Source organism: Macaca nemestrina, chromosome 8 (genome assembly GCF_043159975.1).
Source record: "Macaca nemestrina isolate mMacNem1 chromosome 8, mMacNem.hap1, whole genome shotgun sequence".
NCBI lineage: Eukaryota > Metazoa > Chordata > Mammalia > Primates > Cercopithecidae > Macaca > Macaca nemestrina.
Window position 1 is genome coordinate 142,179,425 of NC_092132.1, and position 21,573 is coordinate 142,200,997.

A 21,573-nucleotide genomic window follows, 5' to 3' on the forward strand; every position below is an offset into this window, starting at 1 on the left:
TGGGAGCCACCTCGCAGGGGGGTGAGCCACCCCCCTGCGAGGTGGGGACCAATAGCCACCCCCTCTCCCCCCCTTGGCTATTGGGAGCCACCTCGCAGGGGGGTGAGCCACCCCCCTGCGAGGTGGGGACCAATAGCCACCCCCTCTCCCCCCCTTGGCTATTGGGAGCCACCTCGCAGGGGGGTGAGCCACCCCCCTGCGAGGTGGGGACCAATAGCCACCCCCTCTCCCCCCCTTGGCTATTGGGAGCCACCTCGCAGGGGGGTGAGCCACCCCCCTGCGAGGTGGGGACCAATAGCCACCCCCTCTCCCCCCCTTGGCTATTGGGAGCCACCTCGCAGGGGGGTGAGCCACCCCCCTGCGAGGTGGGGACCAATAGCCACCCCCTCTCCCCCCCTTGGCTATTGGGAGCCACCTCGCAGGGGGGTGAGCCACCCCCCTGCGAGGTGGGGACCAATAGCCACCCCCTCTCCCCCCCTTGGCTATTGGGAGCCACCTCGCAGGGGGGTGAGCCACCCCCCTGCGAGGTGGGGACCAATAGCCACCCCCTCTCCCCCCCTTGGCTATTGGGAGCCACCTCGCAGGGGGGTGAGCCACCCCCCTGCGAGGTGGGGACCAATAGCCACCCCCTCTCCCCCCCTTGGCTATTGGGAGCCACCTCGCAGGGGGGTGAGCCACCCCCCTGCGAGGTGGGGACCAATAGCCACCCCCTCTCCCCCCCTTGGCTATTGGGAGCCACCTCGCAGGGGGGTGAGCCACCCCCCGCGAGGTGGGGACCAATAGCCACCCCCTCTCCCCCCCTTGGCTATTGGGAGGCATTGTGGACTCACAGCCTGTTGAAGATATTGTGAGTAGTACCCTCTCCCTCTCTGGAAATAATGAACTGTTTCACAGACGGGTGTACACGTTCAGTGTATTGCTCAGGGAGCAGTAATATAATTAATTATTAAACATCAAGGATCCATTTTATTAATTATCAATAATACTATCAATTAATAGTTTACCATTAATTCTTAATTATTGTTTTAAATAGATTATGTTCTACTCCAAGAATTAATTTTTAATATTAATATCATTTATCAATATTAATATTTCTTAATAATTATTATTTTTTGCCAGTATCACTTAGTATTGATTTATGTAACAGTAATTGTTGATATCATTATTTTATTATTAAATGTGTTAATATTATTAATTATTAATACTCATCATTAACATTTTTAACCAGTATTAATTTTAGTATCTTAATTGTGATTTTTAATGTCTATGATTAATATACATTTTTATGTTTATTAATATTAATAATTAATAATCTTGTTCCTGATATCTGGCCGGGAGAGTATGATATTACTCCCAGTATCGAAGAAAGTGTACAGTCCTCTATGATGTTAATTCTAGTAGCCAGGGGGTAGAGGATGACATTGAAAGTAGCGCAGTGGCCGGGAGCGGTGGCTCACGCCTGTAATCCCAGCACTTTGGGAGGCCGAGACGGGCGGATCACGAGGTCAGGAGATCGAGACCATCCTGGCTAACACGGTGAAACCCCGTCTCTACTAAGAAATACAAAAAACTAGCCGGGCGAGGTGGCGGGCGCCTATAGTCCCAGCTACTCGGGAGGCTGAGGCAGGAGAATGGCGTGAACCCGGGAGGCGGAGCTTGCAGTGAGCTGAGATCCGGCCACCGCACTCCAGCCTGGGTGACAGAGCGAGACTCCGTCTCAAAAAAAAAAAAAAAAAAAGAAAGTAGCGCAGTGTGTGTACATGCCGTCGGTCATCTTCTTCCTTCTATCTAGGGTGGGAAAGGATGATATGACTCCCAATATCACCGTGGGCGTGGACCTCCACCGTGGTATTTTCCCTAACATCCAAAGGCGGAGAGGGTGACCTTTCTTCCGATTTCGCAGGGGTTGTACACCACCCCTGTGATATGTTTCCTAATATCCAGATGGCGAGAGGATGATATCAGTCCCAGTATTGTAGGAGGCGTACACTCCCTGGGGATGTTTTTCCTAATATCCAGGGACGGACAGGATGATATCACTCCCAATAAAGCAGGGGATGTACACCCCTTCTGTGACATTGTTCCTAATAGCCAGCCGGTAATTACTATAATTGTTTGAATAGGTTATGATCTACTCCAAGGATTAATTTTTAATATCAATGTCATTTATCAATAATAATATTTCTTAATAATTATTATTATTTTATAGCCAATATCACTTAGTATTAAGTAACGTTAATTGTTGATATTATTTTATTATTAATTGTCTTATTATTATTAAATATTAATTATTAATACTCATGATTAACTTTTTTAAGCAGTGTTAATTTTAGTATCTTAATTGTGATTTTAATATCTATAATTAATATTTATCATTTATATTTATTAATATTAGTAATTAATCGCCTTTTTTCTGATATCCGGCCAGAATAGGATGATATTACTCCCCTTGTCGCAGAAAGTGTACGCTGCTCTATGATGTTATTCCTAGTAGCCAGGGGGTAGAGGATAGTATTAAAACTACCGTAGTGTGGGTATATCCCTGCGGACATCTTGTTCCTTCTTTCCAAGGTGGGAGAGGATGATATGACTCCCAATATCACTGTGGGCGTGGACCTCCACCGTGATATTTTCCCTAACATCCAAAGGTAGAGAGGGTGATATTTCTTCCGATTTCGCAGGGGTTGTGCACCACCCCTGTTATATGTTTCCTAATATCCAGATGGCGAGAGGATGACATCAGTCTGAATATTGCAGGAGGTGTACACTCCCTGGTGGTATTGTTTCTAATATCCAGGGATGGAGAGGATGATATCACTCCCAATAAAGCAGGGGGTGTACACCCCTTCTGTGACATTGTTCCTAATAGCCAGCCGGGGGGAGGAAGATATTACCGCCAATATCGCAGGGGTGTACACCCCCTTGGGATATTCATCCTTATATCCTGGGAGGGAGGCGATGTTACTAGTGGCAATATCGCAGGGGATGTACACACCCACTGTGCTATTGTTCCGACAAACACGATATGACTCCCAATATCACGGGGGGGGTACATCCTCCTGTGATATTGTTTCTTATATTCAGGGGGACAGGATGATATGACTCCCAATATCGCAAGGGTTGTACACACCTCCTGCGATATTGTTCCTAATATCCGGAAGGGGAGAGCATAATATTACTCTCAATATCTCAGGGGGTGTACACCCCCTTTGTAATATTTTTCTTAATATCCATGATGGGAGAGAATGATAAGACTCCCAATATGGCAAGAAGTGTACAGCCGGCTGTGATATAGTTCCTTACATCCAGGTAGGGAGAGGATGATGTTACTGCCCATATCGTACAAAGTGTAAAACCCCTTCGATATTTTGCCTACAATCCTGAGGGGAGAGGATGATATTACTCCCAATATGGAAGAAGGCGTACACCCCCCTGGGACGCTACGCCCAATATTCACGTTGGGAGACGATGACAATACGCCCAATATCACAGGGGATGTACACCCACCCTAGCATATTGTTCCTTATATCGAGAGTGGGAAAAGAAGCTATTACTCCCAATAACGCAGGGGCTGTGGCTGTACACCCCTCCTGTGATATTGTTCTTTATATCCTGGGGAAGAGAGGATGATATTACACCCAATACCGCAGGGGGTGGACACCCACTCAGTGATGTTGTTCTGAATGTACTCCACCTCCCACCACCAGGGATATCGTTCCTAATATCCAGGGGAAGAGAGGATAACATTATGCCCAATATTGCTGGGGAGTGTACACACCCTCTGTGATGTTGTTCCTAGTATCCAAAGGTAGACACGATGATATTACTGGCCATATCGCAGGGGGTGTACACCCTTCTGTGATATCGTTTTTGACGTTCAGTTGGGGGAGACAAAAACATTAATCCCAATATCGAAGAAGGTGTACATACCCCTGTGATGTGGTTCCTAATGTACAGGGGAAAGAGGAGAATATTGCTGTCAATATCGCAGGGGATGTAACCACCCTGTCCCCTGTATATTATCCCTAATATTCAGTGGGTTGGAGGCTGACAGTACTCCCAATATCCCAGAAGGTGCACACACACCTGTGATATAGTTCCTAATATCCAGCGGGAAAGAGGCTGAGTTTACTTTCGATATCACAGTGGGTGTACACCGCCCCCAACCCCGGGGTATTGTTCCTAATATCCAGGCGAGAGGAAGATGATATGGCTGACAGTATCGAAGGGGGTGGACACCTCTTCTGTGATATGGTTGCTGATATCCAGGGGGTGAGTGGATGATGTGTACACCCCACCTGTGATATGAATCATAAAACCTAGAACGAGAGAATGACATTGCTTCCAAAAACACACGGGGTGTACACCCACCCTGTGATATTGTTCCTGTCATCTAAAGGAAGAGATGATGATACTACTCCCACTACCGGAGAAGGTACACACCCCCCTGTGATATTGTTCCTCATAACTTGTAGGGGAGAGCATGATATTACTTCCAATATGACAGTGGCTTGACACTCAGTCTGTGATATTGGTTCTGCACACCAACTCTGTGCCCCTCGTTTCCCATGTGTTCTCTCCTCACTGTTGGAACCTCGGGGGAGGCTTTGTCTTTGGTTACAGATGAAGAGACGAGGGGTCTGAGAGGTTAAGAAAGTTTGTTACTGGAAAGGGGTCCCAATCCAGACTGCAAGAGAGGTTTCTTGGATCTCACGGAAGAAAGAATTCGGGGTGAGTTCATAAAGCAACTTTATTAGGAAAGAAAAGGAATAAAAGAATGGCTACTCTGGCCGGGCGCAGCGGCTCACTCCTGTAATCCTAGAACTTTGGCATGCCGAGGCAGGTGGATCACCTGAGGTGAGAAGTTCGAGACCAGCCTGGTCCAACATGGCAAAACCCTGTCTCTACTAAAATACAAAACATTAACGGTGTGGTGGCAGGTGCCTGTAATCCCAGCTACTAGGAAGGCTAAGGCAGGAGAATCGTTTGAACCCACGAGGCGGAGGTTGTAGTGAGCCACGATCATGCCACTGCATTCTAGTTTGGACAACAGAGCAAGACTCCATCTCAAAAAAAAAAAAAAAAAAAAAAAGAATGGCTGCTCCATAGGCAGAGTGGCCCCAAAGGCTGCTGGTTGCCCATTTTCATGGTTATTTCTTGATCATACGCTAAACAAGGGTTGGACTATTCATGAGTGTTCCAGGAAAGGGGTGGGCAATTCCCAGAACTGAGAGTTTCTGCCCTCCCTTCCGAGACCATGTAGGGTAACCTCCAGATGTTACCATGGCATCTGTAAACTGTCTTGGCGCTGGTGGGAGTGCCTTGTAGCAGTTAACGCATTATAATTAGCACATAATGAGCCGTGAGGGCAATCAGAGGTCACTCTCGTGGCCATCTTGGGTTTGCGGCTTTGGCCAACTTCTTTACTGCAACCTGCTTTAACAGCAAGGTCTTTATGACTTGTATCTTGTGGGGACCTCCTATCTCATCCTGTGACGAAGAATGCCTAGCCTCCTGGGAATGTGGCCCAGCAGGTCTCAGCCTCCCTTTACCCAGCCCCCATTCAAGATGGAGTCGCTCTGGTTCACGTGCCTCTGACAAGTTGGCCTGGGTTGAGCGTTCCCTAGTGTGTGGTTGTTGGAGCTGTTTTTAGGAGTAAGAGGGATTGTCAGTAGGAAACAGGCCTCTGTTAGTCCTGGGGCTGGCACTTTGCCCCAGTACGTCGGCCTCATTTTAGTGGTGACAAAACTGGGGCTCAGAGACATCAACTCTCTCATCTCGCACCCCCAGACTGTCAGTGGTGGGCTGGGGTTCGAATGTGGGGCTTGAAGACCCATCATCTCCTCTGGTCCCCCAGTCTCTGCTGCCCAAGAGGAACAGGATCCCAGGATCCAGGCGCCTCATGGCACCAGCCAGGGTGGGTGAAGATGGGAAGGCACAGTTCCAAAGCCCCCCGGACTCTGAGGCAGGTCGGGGGCCGAGAGCAAGCCGGACCTGCGGACCCCACCCTGAGAAGAATGGTTGCAGGCCCGGCCCAGCGGGCAGGAGGTCTGTGTCCCCAGTCAACGTGACGGCGCTTCCCACTCCTCCAGCCAGGCCGTGCCGTCTTCACGTTTCCAATCATGCGGCCTTCTCTCCAATTCCCAAGCCCAACCCACAGAGACAGCGATCTGGGGTCCACGTGAGGTTTGTCAGCAGCTCTGACCCGCTGCTTCCCGCCAGCCCCGCGACCGGTTCTGGAAAGCTCTCTGCTGCCCCCTGGTGGGGAGGCTCGGGGCAGGGCTCTGGCTGCAAGCATGGGGTCCCAGAACCTCCAGACTCTGTCACCTCTGCTAGGTGGAAAACCAACCCAGGACTGAAGCAGCAGATGGGTGCCTGATTCCTTATGATCAGAGCTCCGCCCACTGGCAAGTCTCTCTCGGGGCCTCAGTTTCCCCTTCCATTAAACGAGGGGCTTGGGGGATACCAAGGAGGGGTAACAGCTTAGTGAGGATGGCAGGTTTCTTCTGGGGAGATGAAAACATTTTGAACGTAGATGGCGTGAGTGGTTGCACAGGACTGTGAATGCACAAATGCCACATTATTCGCGCTGAAATAGTTCATTGCATGCGATGTGAATGTCACCTCATTTAAAGTGTTTAAAAGAGGGGCCTGGGAGAGTGCAGTGTATGTGAGAATCACGTGGGACACCCACAGTCTCTGAACCTCGGTTTTCTTGCCGTAAACTGGCAAAGAGACCGTGTGAGCTGTGTTCCCTAAGGCCAAGAGATTCCAACAAGGAAAACCTGGGATTCCAGGGACTGGGATGAGGGCCGGGGACCGGAAGGGGAGGGGTATGTGGGGATGGCTTGGGGGCAGCCCAGATAAAGCTTTCAATACTTGGCAGCAGCATCTACACAGGCAGAGATCCCTGCATCTCACTTCCCACAGGGCTGACCAGTGGCCAGAGGTGGGACTGGCCAGGCTCAGCCCAACCAAGTCTGGGAGCAGAGGACACTGAGTGAGGGATCCCCGGGGCCACCGTCACTGGCCTGTGGCTCTCCTGACAACACAAGAGGGGTCCAGGAGCTGACCTTGGGTCCTAATGGGGGACACCTTCCTGGCTGCAGGCTGGCAGGGTGGTGTGGTGGTCAGTGTACTGGGCTCTGCGTCTCCGCCCCTACCTGCTGCTGTGTGACGGTGGGCCAGACACCTAACTTCTCTGTGCCTCTATTTCTTCAATGGCGAACAGGGACACTAGCAGCCCCCACATCCGGGCACAGTGGCCTGAAGGTTAAAGGCAAGGGCGGCACGAGACCTACAGCAAAAGCTCTGAGCAGGGAGAGCAGGGAGCTGCCCAGAGAGTTCCACCACCATCTCCCCTCTGGCCACCGAGGAAACCGAGGCTCATGGTGACCTGGCCCAGGTCTGTTGGACTCACGATCCTTCTCATCCCCAAGATCAGAGGGCTGCCACCAGGGAAGGAGCTGGCCCCTAGACACAGCCCAGGAAGCACACAGGGAAGGATGCCCTGGGGACTTCGGTATGTTATTGCAAAGAAAAATTTATTGCTATTTGAACCCTGCTTTCATGCCCCATTTCCCAGAAAATGAGCCACGGGAGACACCAGGAGAGGGAGGAGACGATCCTTCTTGCACAAAACCCACTCCCTCGGATGCTGTCCTCAGCGAGGGTGGCTGGGGGCCAACCAGGGGGCCCACCCGCAGAGTGGCAGAGGAGGCATGTTGACCCTGCGGACGTTGAGCTCTGTGGCGAAGGTCCTGGCCTTCTGGTAGAAGAGGAGCGATTTCTCACGGTCCAGGAGGAAGTTGTGGGAGACGGTGGCCGGCCGCGTGTAGATCTTCAGCTGTGCCTTCTTGTTGCCCAGGTCCACGGCGGCTGCCAGTGCCAGCTGGTAGTACTCAAACGGGTCCTGAAGGGGACAGGTCATGCTCAGCAAAAGGGGGACTCGGAGCCCGTCTTCCCAGAGGCCATTCCTCTCTCCAGGTCATTCCACATGTCCAGCCAATGCTGGCTCACCCCATGAGCCCCGAAACCTGTTACACTGCTGTGGTCTCAGCTGCAGGAAGTGGGGACGACCCTGACACCCTTGGAAGCCTTCCTGACTGCCCCTACGCCCCACTCACCCCAACCGTCCTGCCCCAGTGCCACCCTCTCCGCAGGCAGTGGCTGCTTTCCCCATGGGCTGAGGTCAGGACAGATCCTGCCTGCTCTGAGAGTTCCATGCAGGACCCGTGGCTCCGAGCCACAGCAGGGACACAGCGTTGAGTGACCCAGGCTCCCCTCTGGCCCCTGTCCATGCTGACCACTTCCGGGCCCTCCACGGGACAGGCCAGGTACAAAACCATCTCACAGGTGTCCTCTCTGGCAATGTTCCCTGAAATATTGACGGAGTGTGACTCCCCAGACATCCACTCCCATTTTCAATGCGTCTTTGGCCCAAACTCACCATCCCTGGGTTGGGATGCCGCCTCCCAGACCTCCTCCTTCACCTTCCCATCCCCCACCCGGCTTCTCCCCGGCGCCTCCTCCACATGGGGCCACCCAAGGAACCTCTCTAAGACCCATGCCTGGCCTGTCCCTCTTTACCATCTCAAGATAGCTCCCAGGGTCAAGGACAAAGTCCAAGATGCAGCAAGTCCATTCCCCCACTGCCCCGCCCCACACACGGAGCACGGGCGTGAGAAGGCCCCGAGTCACCGCCACTGCTCATCCAATGCCCCCGGCCCAGCCGAACACTGGACTCTGTGCTGGGTGCGTGGCTCAGCCTAACGTCCTTGCTCCCAGTCTGAGGGACCTGGGAGTAAACACTGACCACACAGGGTGGCCCGGGCTGTGGCAGAGGGAAGCCCAGGAGCCTGTGGGGGGCCCAGGAGGCCCCAGACTCAGCCGGGGGTGGAAGGCAAAGGCTTCCTGAAGGGGTGGGGGCATCCCAACTAAACAGGAAGGAGCCAGCCAATGCATATGTCTCTGCGTGTGCCTGTGCGTTTGTGTGCCTGTGTGTGCGTGTCCCTGTGTGTGTGCCTGTGTGCATGCCTGTATGTGCGTGTGTGCACCTGTGTGTGTGCGTGCCTGTGCCCGTGTGCATTTGCGTGGGCATTTCCATGTGACTGTAGTGTGTGCAACAGCTAGTGAGTGGCAGGCTGAGCCAGGACACACCTAATCTTCCCTATTCCAGGGCTCATTCTCACGTGTACACTAAAGGGGACCCCATTTTAGAGGCAATCGGCAAAGATGCCCATTTACCCCTGCCTCTCTGCCAGCCTTCCAGGCCCCATGCAGCCTGGCGTTTTCTCCTACTCCTCTGGGCCCTGGGTCCAGAGCCTCCTATACAAGGAGGAGGGTGTAGCCTTGGAAAGACAGCCGCCCTTGGGGAATTCCAAGGGGGCCTCCCTGTGGGAAGCTGGCCTGCGCTGACAGCATAGTCACGATGAGGCCCAGAGGGCTGTGCATGGGAAGGAGGTGAAGGAGGCCTCTGCCCCTCAACCCCAACCGTGGACTTTGGCCTCTCAGGTACTACTTGGCCCTTTCCTTCCTCCTGGACAGGCGGAGTGGGCGGCAGGCTTGACCAAGAGAGATAAAGGCCTCTTCTGGGAGGCCCGTCTCCCTGGGTCCCAGGCGAGCCCCTGAGCGGTGAGTAGCGTCCCTCTGGGTCTGACACTTGGAACCTCCCTGTCTGGCTGGGACTTGGGAGGCCACATGGACCACTTCTGACCACCAGGTGTCGCCAGCACTGGGCGGGGGCCTCCCGGGCAGCCCCAGGCCTGCGGTGGGGGATACGGGCCGGGGTCTTAGGGCTGCCCCAGCTCCTCATGTTGTTCTAAGGACCCCAAGATCTCGGTCCCTGGACTGGAGTGCCCTGGCCCCTCAGCCCATAAGGAGCACTGATGCGGTGCCGGTGCGATGCTGAGGAGGGGCGGTGCCTGCTGGGCACAGGGGTGGAGACATGCCAGGTCTGAGTCTGACAGTCCCAGCTCTCCACCCCTGCAGGGCTGGGGGCAGAGGGAGCACAGCACCTCCGCTCCAGACAGACCCGACCCAGCAAGGCCTCAGCCTGGCTGGCTGGGGCCCCGCCCCACTGCACCTGCCCTGAGCTGGGGTTTCCCTGTCTGTGAACCCGATGGTAAGACACTGGTCCCACCCCACCCTTCCTGGGTGATGTGAAGGTTCAAGGTGTCTTGGGACTCCAGGAAGGAGTTGCTCAGTGCAGGCTGGCACCCTGGGCAGGCTTCCTAGAGGAGGCGCCAGGATTTGGGTTGGATCTTGCAACGTGGATTCAATGTGAGGATGATGCCATCCTCCGAAATGTCCTTCTCCCGACCCTGTTTTCTTTGTTAAATGCAACTTGACACTTGACTGTCAAGACTCAGTTTTGGTGTCACCTCCTCCAGGAGGGTCCCCCTGACTACAATCCCCCTTCTTCACCCAGAGGCCACCATTGCCCACTCATGTGTCAGCCTCCCTGGCTGAGACTGAGTTCTTGAGGGTGGGGCCTGGCCAGCTTGGGAGCTGGGTTGTATCTGCTAACATTGCCGGTTGCTCCAGCCACGTGCAGAGCTCCAGGGAGGCCACTGGGCCATTCCTAAGGAAGGCTGGAACCCAGGCCTCTGGGTCTGGGTAGAGATCCCACTCCAAGGGGGCCGGGAACACCCCGAGCCCTGCCCATCCCCACCCACCTTCAGGTCATAGAAGATGATGTCACCGAGCACCAGATACACCTTCACGTAATAGAGGGTCTCCTCGTCGAACTCCAGTGGCGAGTTGCAGAGCTACAGGGCCTTGAGGTAGAAGTGCTCCGCCAGCTTGCCCTGGCCCAGCTGATGGTACAGGGCAGCCAGCCGGTGGTAGGCCACGTGCTCGTTCAGCCGGTCCCCTGGGGTGCAGGCCAAAGGGGCAGGTGTGAGGACGTGGCTCCCTGGGGCAGGGAGGGCACAGGCCCCTCAGGAGCAGGTATGCAGACCCCAGGCAGCACACCCGGCTTGCCTCCAGGCACCTGCGGTCGCCTGGGCAGCTCTGGCCAGTCCCTTCCAGGTTCCCAGACTCACTTTCCCATCTGCAAAGCAGAACTAATAAGGCCTGCCCCTGTCTACTGTGAGGCTTTGGCAAAGTCGGACTTGGATGGCCCAGCTCTGTGCCTACACATAGCCACCTGCCTTTGCTCACTGGTTTTAACCAGGGGAGCCCAAAAGCCATGCAGTCCAGGTGCTCCCGGGCACCCCGGCTCCAGGCAACCCACAGACGTGACATCCGACTCCTCCTGCGTGTGTCACAATCAGAGCCCCCTACTTTGGGGAGTCAGCTGCACACCTACTGTGTACTGGGCCACGGGGCACAAGGTGCTGGGGCATGCGGCCTGCCTAGGGTTCCCTGTCTCTGGAGGGGGACAGATGACCCTGGCACAGCACCAGGGGATGCCCAGCCTTAAGGGGCAGACTGCTGGAAGGGGAACTGGGATTTTATCAGCCAGAGAGCCGTGTGGTTGATGAGGTTGGGTAGGGCACATGAGAAAGGGAATGTGCCACTCAGCCTGGCACATACAGGGACCAACGAGATGCCTGGCATGTCTGGAAGGCAGAGGGCACACTGGGCGGCCCTTGTGGTCAGCAGCGGGAACAGGCAGAGGAAACAGAGCTCAGTCAGGCAGGGAGCTCTACACTGCCTGAGAGACCTCAGGCTGTGCCCCACAGCCAGACAGGGAAGCCAGTTGGGCAGATCTGCCTGCCTGGACAGGAGACCAGGAAAATCCAGCAGCTGTTTCAGCTACTGCCCTGCAGACCTGGAGGCTGGGCTCTGGCAAAGTGTGGGTCCTGGCAGGGTGGGGGCTCAGGGGACTTACCCAGAGTGATGCTGAGTGCTAGGGCCATGTAGGCAAACTCCAAGCCATCCTGGGGCTTCTCCAGTGTGGCCAGGAGTGTCACCAGCTTTTTGCACAGCTGTAGCTGCAGCTCCGCCTTGCAGTTGCCCGTAGTCACTGCCAGGGCCAGGACCCGGTCCTCCCACACAGGGAGGTGGGGTCAGGTTTCCTGCAGCACCCACCTTGCCCAGCGCCCTCCTCAGAGCTCAAACATGTGCTTGGAGCTTCCCACGCCCCAGCTACCCCTGCACCTCCACACAGCTCTGTGCTCTGGGATAACACACAGTTCAGACACCCAAGTTGGGGGCTGAAGAGTCACCTGAGGCCCATCCAGCTACACCCAGCAGCCTCAGACCAGCCTTTCCCACCTGGGCACCAGGGGTCTGACTGGGGGGAGCCAGCACTCCTCTCTGCTCTAAAAACACCACATTTATCTGTGCCCAGGGCTGAGCCACACCGTGAGCTCAGAGGAAGGGAGAAGCCGTCCCACTTCGGGGTGCAAGCAGACCTGGGCCTCCCACTGACATGCTGTGTGTCCTTTGACATGTCCCTGTGCCTCTCTGAGCCTCAGTTTCCTCATCTGGAAGATGGGGACAGAACTTCCAGCTCATGGTTGCTTGAGATCATCAGGTACAAGGGTAGAGCCATTGTCACATCCAGGCCCCAAACGTTTGTCCCGGGCAGGGGCATGGTCAATATCATTCCCGGTGTGACCACTTGGAAACTAAGCATTTGCATAGGTGGCCCCGCCTCCAGGTGGGAGGCCTCTGCCCTGCCACACCTGTGTCTCAGCCCTCCAGGTGCTCCCCTGAGGCCCACCCACATCAGCCCACAGGCCAGCTCACCCGGTAGAAGGACACGGCTTTCTCCCGCTCCCAGGCCCCATTGAAGAAGATGTTTCCAGCTGCCTCAAACAGCTCCAGCCCCAGGTTGGGGTCGCCTGTGTACAGGACCACATTCTGTGCCACCTGAAAGGAGACAGAAGTTCCCTCAAGACCCAAATCTGGCGAGGTGGCCATGCCCACCTTTGCAAGCCTCCTTCCTCTCACACACTACAGGTACACCTGAGCATTTTGCAGACCCTGTGCATTAGGGCTGCCCCCACCACTGGCATGAGGACAATGAACTGATGCACCTGAGTGCCAGGAGGTGACTGAGCAGCTGCAGCCCAGGAGCCCGACACCTGTGAATCCTACCACCAGGGCTAGGCCTAGCCCACTTCCCCTGCACTCAAACCAGTCTCCGTGGCCCCCAGACTGCTGGGAGCCCATCCCCTGGCTCCTTTCTGTGTTGCCACATCCCTGCCACATCAACAGTGTTTGTGGGTGGGCCTGGTCCCCTCTTGGCCATGAGCTCTTGATCCCTCTCCTCAGCTCAAGGAGGTATATAGCAGGTGCTCAATCATGAAAGCTTCACCAGGCTCGTGGGCTTCACAATTTGTTCCAGATCACACTGTGTTTGGGAAAGCCTCTGAAAACAGCCACTATGATAGATTCATTTTGTCAGGAGATGTGCCACGTGTCGCTTGGAGCAAGTTCTTCTGTGTGTTAACTGAGTGGTCACATTATTTGAGCATGTGCTGTACACCAGCAGGTGCTGGGCACTGTGAGGTGCCGCGCCTCTGCCCTCAGGGAGAAGATGCTGGCCACTGGGGGAGGATGTGCAGGAACCAGTTGGAGGGAGGGAAAAGGCACACAACAGGTGCTCAGCAGTGGCTTAGGAATGAGTGGATGGATGGATGAATGGATGAGGAGATGTAGACACATGGATGGATGGATGGGTGTGTGGATAGATTAATTTTGGGATGGATGGATGGATGGATGGATGGATGGATGGATGGATGGACGGATGAATGGATGGATGGATGGACGGATGGGTGGGTGGATGGATGGATGGATGGATGGGTGGTGGGTGGAATGATGTGTGTATGTCTGCATGTATGTATGGGTGGGTAGATAATGCATGGATGGGTGGAGGGTAGATGATGTATGTGCATATTGATGGCTAGATGGTGGATAGACGAATGTATGGATAAACCAATGGACAGATAGATGAATGGAGGGATGGATTAATAGGTAGATTAGTGGGTGGATGGATGAATGATGGATGGATGGATTGATGGATGGGTGGATGGATGATGGATGGATGGAAGGACGAACAGGTGGATGGATGGATGATGGATGATGGAAGCATGGATGGATAATGGAAGCATGGTTGGATGATGGATGGATGGATGAATGGATAAATGGATATGTGGATGGATGATGGATGGATGGAAGGATAAACAGGTGAATGGATGGATGAATGAAGGATGAATGGACGGATGGATGGATGAACAGGTGAATGGATGGATAGACGGGTGAATGGATGGATAAAAGGATGGAAGAATGATGGATGGATGAATGGACAGATGGATGGACACATGGATGAATGGACAGATAGACAGATGATGGATGGATGGATGATGGATAGATGGATGATGGATGGATGGAAGGATGAACAGATGAATGGATGGATGATGGAAGGATGGATGGATGAATGGATAAATGGATAGATGGATGAATGATGGATGGATGGAAGGATGAACAGGAGGTGAGTGTGATGGATGGATGAATGACGGATGGATGAATGGTGGATGGATGGAAGGATGAACAGGTGGATGGATGGAAGGATGAACAGTTGGACGGATGGAAGGATGAACAGGTGGATGGATGAAAAGATGAACAGGTCGATGGATGGAAGGACGGAAGGATGAACAGGTGAATGGATGGTTGGTGGAAGGATGAATGGACAGATGGATGGATCAACAGGTGAATGGATGGATAGACGGGTGAATGGATGGATGATGAATGGATGGATGATAAAAGGATGGATGATAAAAGGATGGATGGATGAATGGACAGATGGATGGATGATGGCTGGATGGATGATGGATGGATGAATGGATAAATGGATGGATGGATGGATGATGGATGGATGGATGGAAGAATGAACAGATGAATGGATGGATGATGGAAGGATGGATGATGGAAAGATGGATGGATGATGGGAGGATGGATGGATGAATGAATGGATAAACGGATGGATGGAAGGATGAACAGGAGGTGAGTGTGATGGATGATAGAAGGATAGATGGATGATAGATGGATGGATGGATATATCAATGAATGGATAAATGGATGGAGGGATGAATGATGGATGATGGAAGGATGGATGGATGAATGGACGAACAGGTGGATGGATGGTGGCTGAATGAAGGGATGATAAAAAATGGATGAATGATGGATGGACGGATGGATGGATGGATGGATGGATGGATGGATGGATGGATGGATGGATGATGGATGGATGAATGGAAGGATGAACAGGTGAATGGAAGGATGAACAGGTGAATGGAAGGATGAACAGGTGAATGGATGGATGCTAAAGGAAGGATGGATGGCTGGATGGAAGGATGAGCAGGTGAGTGGATGAATGATGGAAGGATGGATGGATGATGGATGGATGGATGATGGATGAATGGATGGATGGAAGAATGAACAGGTGAATGGATGATGGATGGATGATAGATGGATGGATGGATGATGGATGAACGGATGGATGGAAGAATGAACAGGTGAATGGATGATGGAAGGATGGAAGAATGGATGGATGGAGGGATGGATGGATAGGTGAATGGACGGATCATGGATGGATGGAAGATGGTTGGATGGATAATGGAAAGATGGATGGAAGGATGGACGAACAGGTGAATGGATGGACGAAGAGGTGAACAGAAGAATGATGGATGGATGGATGGATAGAAGGATGAACAGTTGGATGGATGATGGAAAGATAGATGGAAGGATGGATGGATGGACAAACAGGTGAATGGATGGACGAATAGGTGAATGGGTGGATGGACAGGTGAATGGATGGATGATAAAAGGATGGATGGATGATAGATGGATGGATGGATGGAGGGATGGATGATGGATGGATAGATGGATGGATGCTTGGAAAGACGAACAGGTGAATGGATGGATGGATGGATGGATGATGGATGGATGGATGGAAGGATGAGCAGGTAAATAGATGATGGAAGGATGAATGGATGGGTGGATGGAGAGTGAACAGCACAGGGGTCCTCCTGCATCCCTTGCCACTCACCTGGATGTACAGGTCCACCAGCTCGCTCTGCCGCAGGATGTAATAGATCTTCCCTGCTTGCAGCCAGGCATGCGCCTCCTTCTCTTCCTTCTGAAGGTCAATGAAAATCCCCAGACTTCCTTTGGTGTAGTCCAGAGCGGATCTGCAGGCCCTGGAATCAGATACAGGTGTCAGAACAAGGGCTCTCATCCTCCTGGAACCAGTCTGCCTCCTCCCGTGGGTCTGGTGACAGATGAATCTGGAATGTGCGGACTGGGAACGGCCCTCTTGTGTGTACAGTGTTCTGCTCTTCCCAGGCTGCTGGGAGGGCCAGGGTGAACACACATGGCATGGAAAAGATGAGGGACATCCTTCAGAGGGAATCGAGCATCATGCTGCCCTGTGGCAGAAGGAGTGTGCTAGTCCATCTCCCCTGCCTCCCAGACATGGCCTGTGTCTTCTCCAGATGCACCAGGAGCCGTTAGTGTTCAGGGGCTATCTGGGCCGATGGTTCTCAAGGTGTGCAGGCATCACAGTCACCCGGAGGCCAGTCCTTATAGCTTGCTGGCCCTGCCCACAGAGCTTCCGGCTCCACAGGCCTGGGGCAGGCCCTAGAACTCCCACTTGCCACAAGCTCCTAGGTGACATGGATGCTGTTCTACGGGTCCAGGGACTACACTTTGAGAAGCATGGCTCTAGCACACTGGCCCATTTTCCTTCTGTGAACCTGAGACCAAGACTGGAGGCAGTCTCCCGGGTCCCCATGGAATCTGGCTCCTTCCCTGCTCTCTCAGTAAGTCTGACACTCGAGGGGGTGTGACTGCAGCAATGTCACTGGGCCCTGTGGGTGGGGTGGCCAGGGCCATGGTTACCCCATCAGGTCAGGATGCTTGGGGGAAGCCGAGTAGACCACATATGGGACGTGAGACCTTGAAACCCTGCCACAGGGAAGCAGGTGACACAACTGGCTCTGTCTTCTGTGGGAGAGAAGCCACAGGTGGCTGCTGTGGTCACATTTAAGGGGACAGATGAAGGCCAGGAGTGAAGATTCGGGGCAGGCAGAGGTCAGATGACAAAAGCCACCTGACCATAGTAGGAAGAACAGCCCAGAGTGCACGTACTGCCTCTGCTGGGGTTGAGATGACCTTTGACCCAACAAGGGAGGCTCAAGCTGGGACTCACGGGCCAGCAGCAGCCCTGGGACGACCCCAGGCCCACCAGCTCAAAACATCTGATGCCAAGGAACCAAATGATCAAAAGGAGAGGGCTGCTGGGATCCTGGGCCACCTTCCCTGTGCCCCCCTCCCTGCCCTGCCCTGCCCACCCCCACCTCCACCACTGCAAAACCAGCCCTTACCGCTTGGTGCCCAGGGACAGGTAGAGTTGACTGATGGTCTCCAGGAGCTGCCCCTCCAGCACTTTGTCGGCCACCTTGCGGGCCAGGGAGAGCTGGAGCTCATGGTAGATGACACACTGGGCCTCGCTGGGCATGACGGTGCTATAGAAGTAGCACAGCCGGTGAACGGCCCGCAACTGGCCTGGGCAGAAGACAAAATGGAAGACGTTAGTCTCCCAGCATCGAAGCGAGGCTGGCTCGGCTCTGAGGCCCCTGCGCCGTGCTTGCCGCTTTCACACCTCTGTGAGCCTGGGCCCCATAGGCGGGGAGACTGAGCGCAGACAGGCCATGCACCCGTGCCAGGGCAGACGCCGAGCACACAGTCACATGGGCACACCTTGGTGCAGAGGCTCACGGTAGAGGCCGGCCTTCTTTACAACTCCCAGGGCCGAGGTCCTGGCCAGGCTCGGCCCCTGCACCAGGCCATCTATTTCTGCTTCACAAAGCCCCTCTGGCCAGGACCAGGGCCGCCTTCAGCCTAAGCTGATGAGGCCAGGGGCACAAGTAGCCCCTGTCGCCGATGGAATGCTGAGAGAGCAAAGCCAAGCGTCATGTCTGCCACACACGGCATCATGTTGGGGGAATGGGGTTCAAAGCCGGGCCATGGCGTTCCCACACATGCTTCTCTCATGCAACCAGGCTCCCAAACCACACGCTCACTGGCCTCTCCCAAAGCCAGGGTGCTGGGAACGGTGGAAAGTTTCTGATTTTCTAGTGCCAGAAACATTCCGGAGATTAACACAGGAAACCAGGTATGCCAAATGGACATCTGTTACACATGCCACCCAACAACAGCTGAATACACAGTCCTCTCAAGCACCCACGGGTGCGGAGGTCACACAGCAGAAGAACAACAGAGGGAAGCATCATCAGGCTTTGAATATGTTTGAACCAGAGATGGCAAATAGGCTGCAGCCAACTGAAAACACCAGAGATTCATGGTGGCCACCTGAGGGGTTGTGCTCTTAAAAATCAAAAATTAAAATTAAAAATTAAAAAATTAAAAAAGGAAGGGGTCAAGAATCCATCAGGTCTGACTGAGATGTGTATCAGTGACTAACACCCCATATGGCAAAAGTACTCCGGTGCGCTTTGGGTACTCTCAGCTTCAGCAGTATTCAAAGGCGTGTGCTTCCCTAAGACTAAGCCACGGGAATACCCCCCTCCCCCACCAGCAACAATGCCAGGAGAAACGTCTCACATGGATTTGGCTAGAAATACAGTTGTCTTTAACAAATTAACACTGAATACATCCTGACTTATTAGAGCCTGCGAGAATGACATTCTCAATGATAACAGTTATCACTATAATCTCCAAACATCTGCAATCCTGCAAGGAGGAACTGTGACAGCGCAGGCCACATGTCCAGACTGCTTCCCAGACTGCCTGTTACAGAATAAAAGAAATGAAACCCCCCTAAGAATGTCTTCACTCTCATTTAGCCAGTTGTTCCTTTTTGTGCATCTCTGTGCTAAAATGCCCATTCTTCCCCACAGCCTGAAGTCATACGCTTAAATAAATGAGACTCACATGAAGCCAGAAACGTGCAGATGCCAAGGAAGCCAACACAAACGAAATGGGCTGGAGAGTGTGGCCAGGAGGATGGTACTTCCCAGGAAGCAATTACTTCATCTCTGCCCATGAAGCAGGCAGCTGTCACTGTCCCCCAGGCCCATGCCAGCCACTCGAAGTAGGTTCTAACCAAACTACCTCCAACAATCAATGTAAATACACCACACAATTGGCTTCTGAAAGGACACCTTGTAACCAACAAGAAACTGTAAGCACAACTTTGAAAAACTGTGCAAATAAAATCCTTGGGAAGGGATCAACACTGCCACATTTTGACTCAAATACTGTTTCGTGGTAGCACTGCAATAATTCACTGAAACAAAAGAATGAATGAGGAACATTATATAAATGAATATAAAAGAATGAATGAAGAATGAACATTATATAAATGAATGTTTATATAGGAATCAGAGGAAGCATGACTAATCATTTAAAGAAATAGGTCAAGAAACTGCTAGGTTCAGATGCTACCGTGAGACACTGTCAGGGCCTTAGGCAAATTCACTTCTCTTGGTCCTGTTTCTAGGTTCATCAAAAACCAGCTTTGGACTAGGGAATCTGTTGCTTTCCAATGCCTTCCTTCTGCGATTCCAGCCCAGATTTTAGGACTGCTCTCCCACTTGGTATATGAAAGCATTTTCTATGTAGAATAGCAAGAGTACATTTCTGTGTTGAATGCGGTTTGGGACCTACTCTATGAGGCAGAATATCATCATGTAATTTTAAGCATGACGACAAGGCGCACTCTAGATAAGAATAACACATAAGACGTGGCCATACACCTGCGCGTGCCTGGCAGGGAGATGGGGAAGTCTCATTTAATGAAGCCGGGGTGCCTGTTGCACCTTAACATCCTCAGTCCACATCAAGTTCACAACGTCCTTCTGACATCCAACCACAGGTATCACATACTTTTCCACACTTTCCACCCAAGATTAAAATATGCAGAGCACTGTGATAAAGACGCCTCCATCCCCAGCATGTGGGCTCTCATTCTGTAGAATTACATACTTTCGGGGCAAAATGGTGACCAGGTTGTAGCGGCAAGCAAGACTGGGCTCCGTGGGGACAGCAGGCCCTGCAGCAGCCACCACTCCTGTCGCCACAGTCTGATGCAGCTGCAGAGAAGCTGTGGCTGAGGCCATTCACTTTGTGAGAGAACCGCACAGGAGGGAAAAGCTAGGGAAGGTAGGGAAGAGGGCAATGTCAGGCTTCTGAGCCCAAGCCAAGCCATCGCATCCCCTGTGACTTGCACGTATATGCCCAGATGGCCTGAAGTAACTGAAGAATCACAAAAGAAGTGCAAATGCCCTGTCCCACCTTAATTGATGACATTCCACCACAAAAGAAGTGAAAATGGCCGGTTCTAGCCTTAAGTGATGATATTATCTTGTGAAATTCCTTTTCCTGGCTCATCCTGGCTCAAAAAGCTGCCACACTGAGCACCTTGTGACCCCCACTCCTGCCCACCAGAGAACAACCCCCCTTGAACTGTAATTTTCCTTTACCTACCCAAATCCTATAAAATGGCCCCACCCTTATCTCCCTTCACTGACTCTCTTTTAGGACTCAGCCCACCTGCACCCAGGTGATTAAAATGCTTTATTGCTCACACAAAGCCTGTTTGGTGGTCTCTTCACACGGACGCACATGACAGGCAGGTGCAGAGCCAGGGAAGGCTCTGTGATGAGAACAGAAAGGAATGCACCTCCCTGTACACACACTCGGATTTTATGACAATGTGGGTAGGGGGCTGGACTGGATGCCTGAGAACATTCCTCCAAGTTCCTTTGCTGATTTTCTAAATATTGGTGTAAAATCTGAACTCAGAAAGTTTTTTTAAATCGCTTCAATCAACATCTTTGTCTGGTGCTCAGCATCATGTCTACATGATCATCTAGAAAACCAACTTCAGTTCTAAGGCTCACGTCCTCCTACAAAGTCCCAGGGATTTTACAAGGGAATGCACCTCTCATTCGCATCAAGAACACACATAACTACCATTAAAGAAATGCTTAATTTGCTTACACAATTTTTTAAACACCCAGATTTGAAATACAATAGAGAAGACAACTTTTTGATAGCTCTGCTTTGCAACAGGGAACTGCAGGTAGAGAAAATAACCTGCCCTGATTTCTAACCAGTCAACCACCTGTCTTCCCTGGCTGCAGTAGGAGCAATCTTTCTGAGCTCAGGATGAAAAAGAACCCAGCTGGTTAAGGGACAGATAATCATCAGTTCTCAGCAGGCCTCCCGGGTCCCAAATCCCCATGTGATACGTGGAAGTAAAAAGCTATCAATGACCAAGCATCTGAACGCTTATCCCACCTCCCCATCTGCTTCTCCTGCCATGCAAATATAAAATTAATAAGCCTGGTATTAGAGAACAGAGTTGGTGCTGCATCTGTCTTCCTAAAATTACGGATAATTACCAGCCCACAATGGCTTCTAATCAGATTTGAGTGATCCCTTAGACAGGAAGCTAAAGTGCCTCAGCCCTAAACTGAGAAGAAAACTGAAACTGGAATGTTCTAGGTTTGATTTTTTCCCCCTTGTTCTAAAGTTGCTGTTCCCAAATCTCCTTCTACTGTCTTGTTTATAAAATGTATGAGAAACAAGGAA

General features: G+C 52.5%; 1 protein-coding gene across 4 annotated transcripts in view; it reads right to left on the minus strand.

The window, feature by feature from the left end:
- Positions 1-7,525: 7,525 nt before the first annotated feature.
- The window catches only part of LOC139355928 (SH3 domain and tetratricopeptide repeat-containing protein 1-like), a 49,173-nt gene continuing 35,125 nt past the window's right edge, over positions 7,526-21,573 (minus strand). For 3 of the 4 annotated variants that reach the window (XM_071068632.1, XM_071068631.1, XM_071068633.1), the window contains exons 2-7: positions 17,340-17,520; positions 16,004-16,154; positions 12,700-12,822; positions 11,837-11,993; positions 10,677-10,873; positions 7,526-7,912 (exon numbers count right to left, since the gene is read on the minus strand). In XM_071068632.1, the coding sequence (XP_070924733.1) occupies positions 10,770-10,873; positions 11,837-11,993; positions 12,700-12,822; positions 16,004-16,154; positions 17,340-17,473 (669 nt within the window). In that variant the 5' untranslated portion in view covers positions 17,474-17,520 and the 3' untranslated portion in view covers positions 7,526-7,912; positions 10,677-10,769. Of the gene's footprint in view, positions 7,913-10,676; positions 10,874-11,836; positions 11,994-12,699; positions 12,823-16,003; positions 16,155-17,339; positions 17,521-18,909; positions 19,889-21,573 lie in introns of those variants that run through there. The other variant, XM_071068630.1, reaches the window with a different exon arrangement.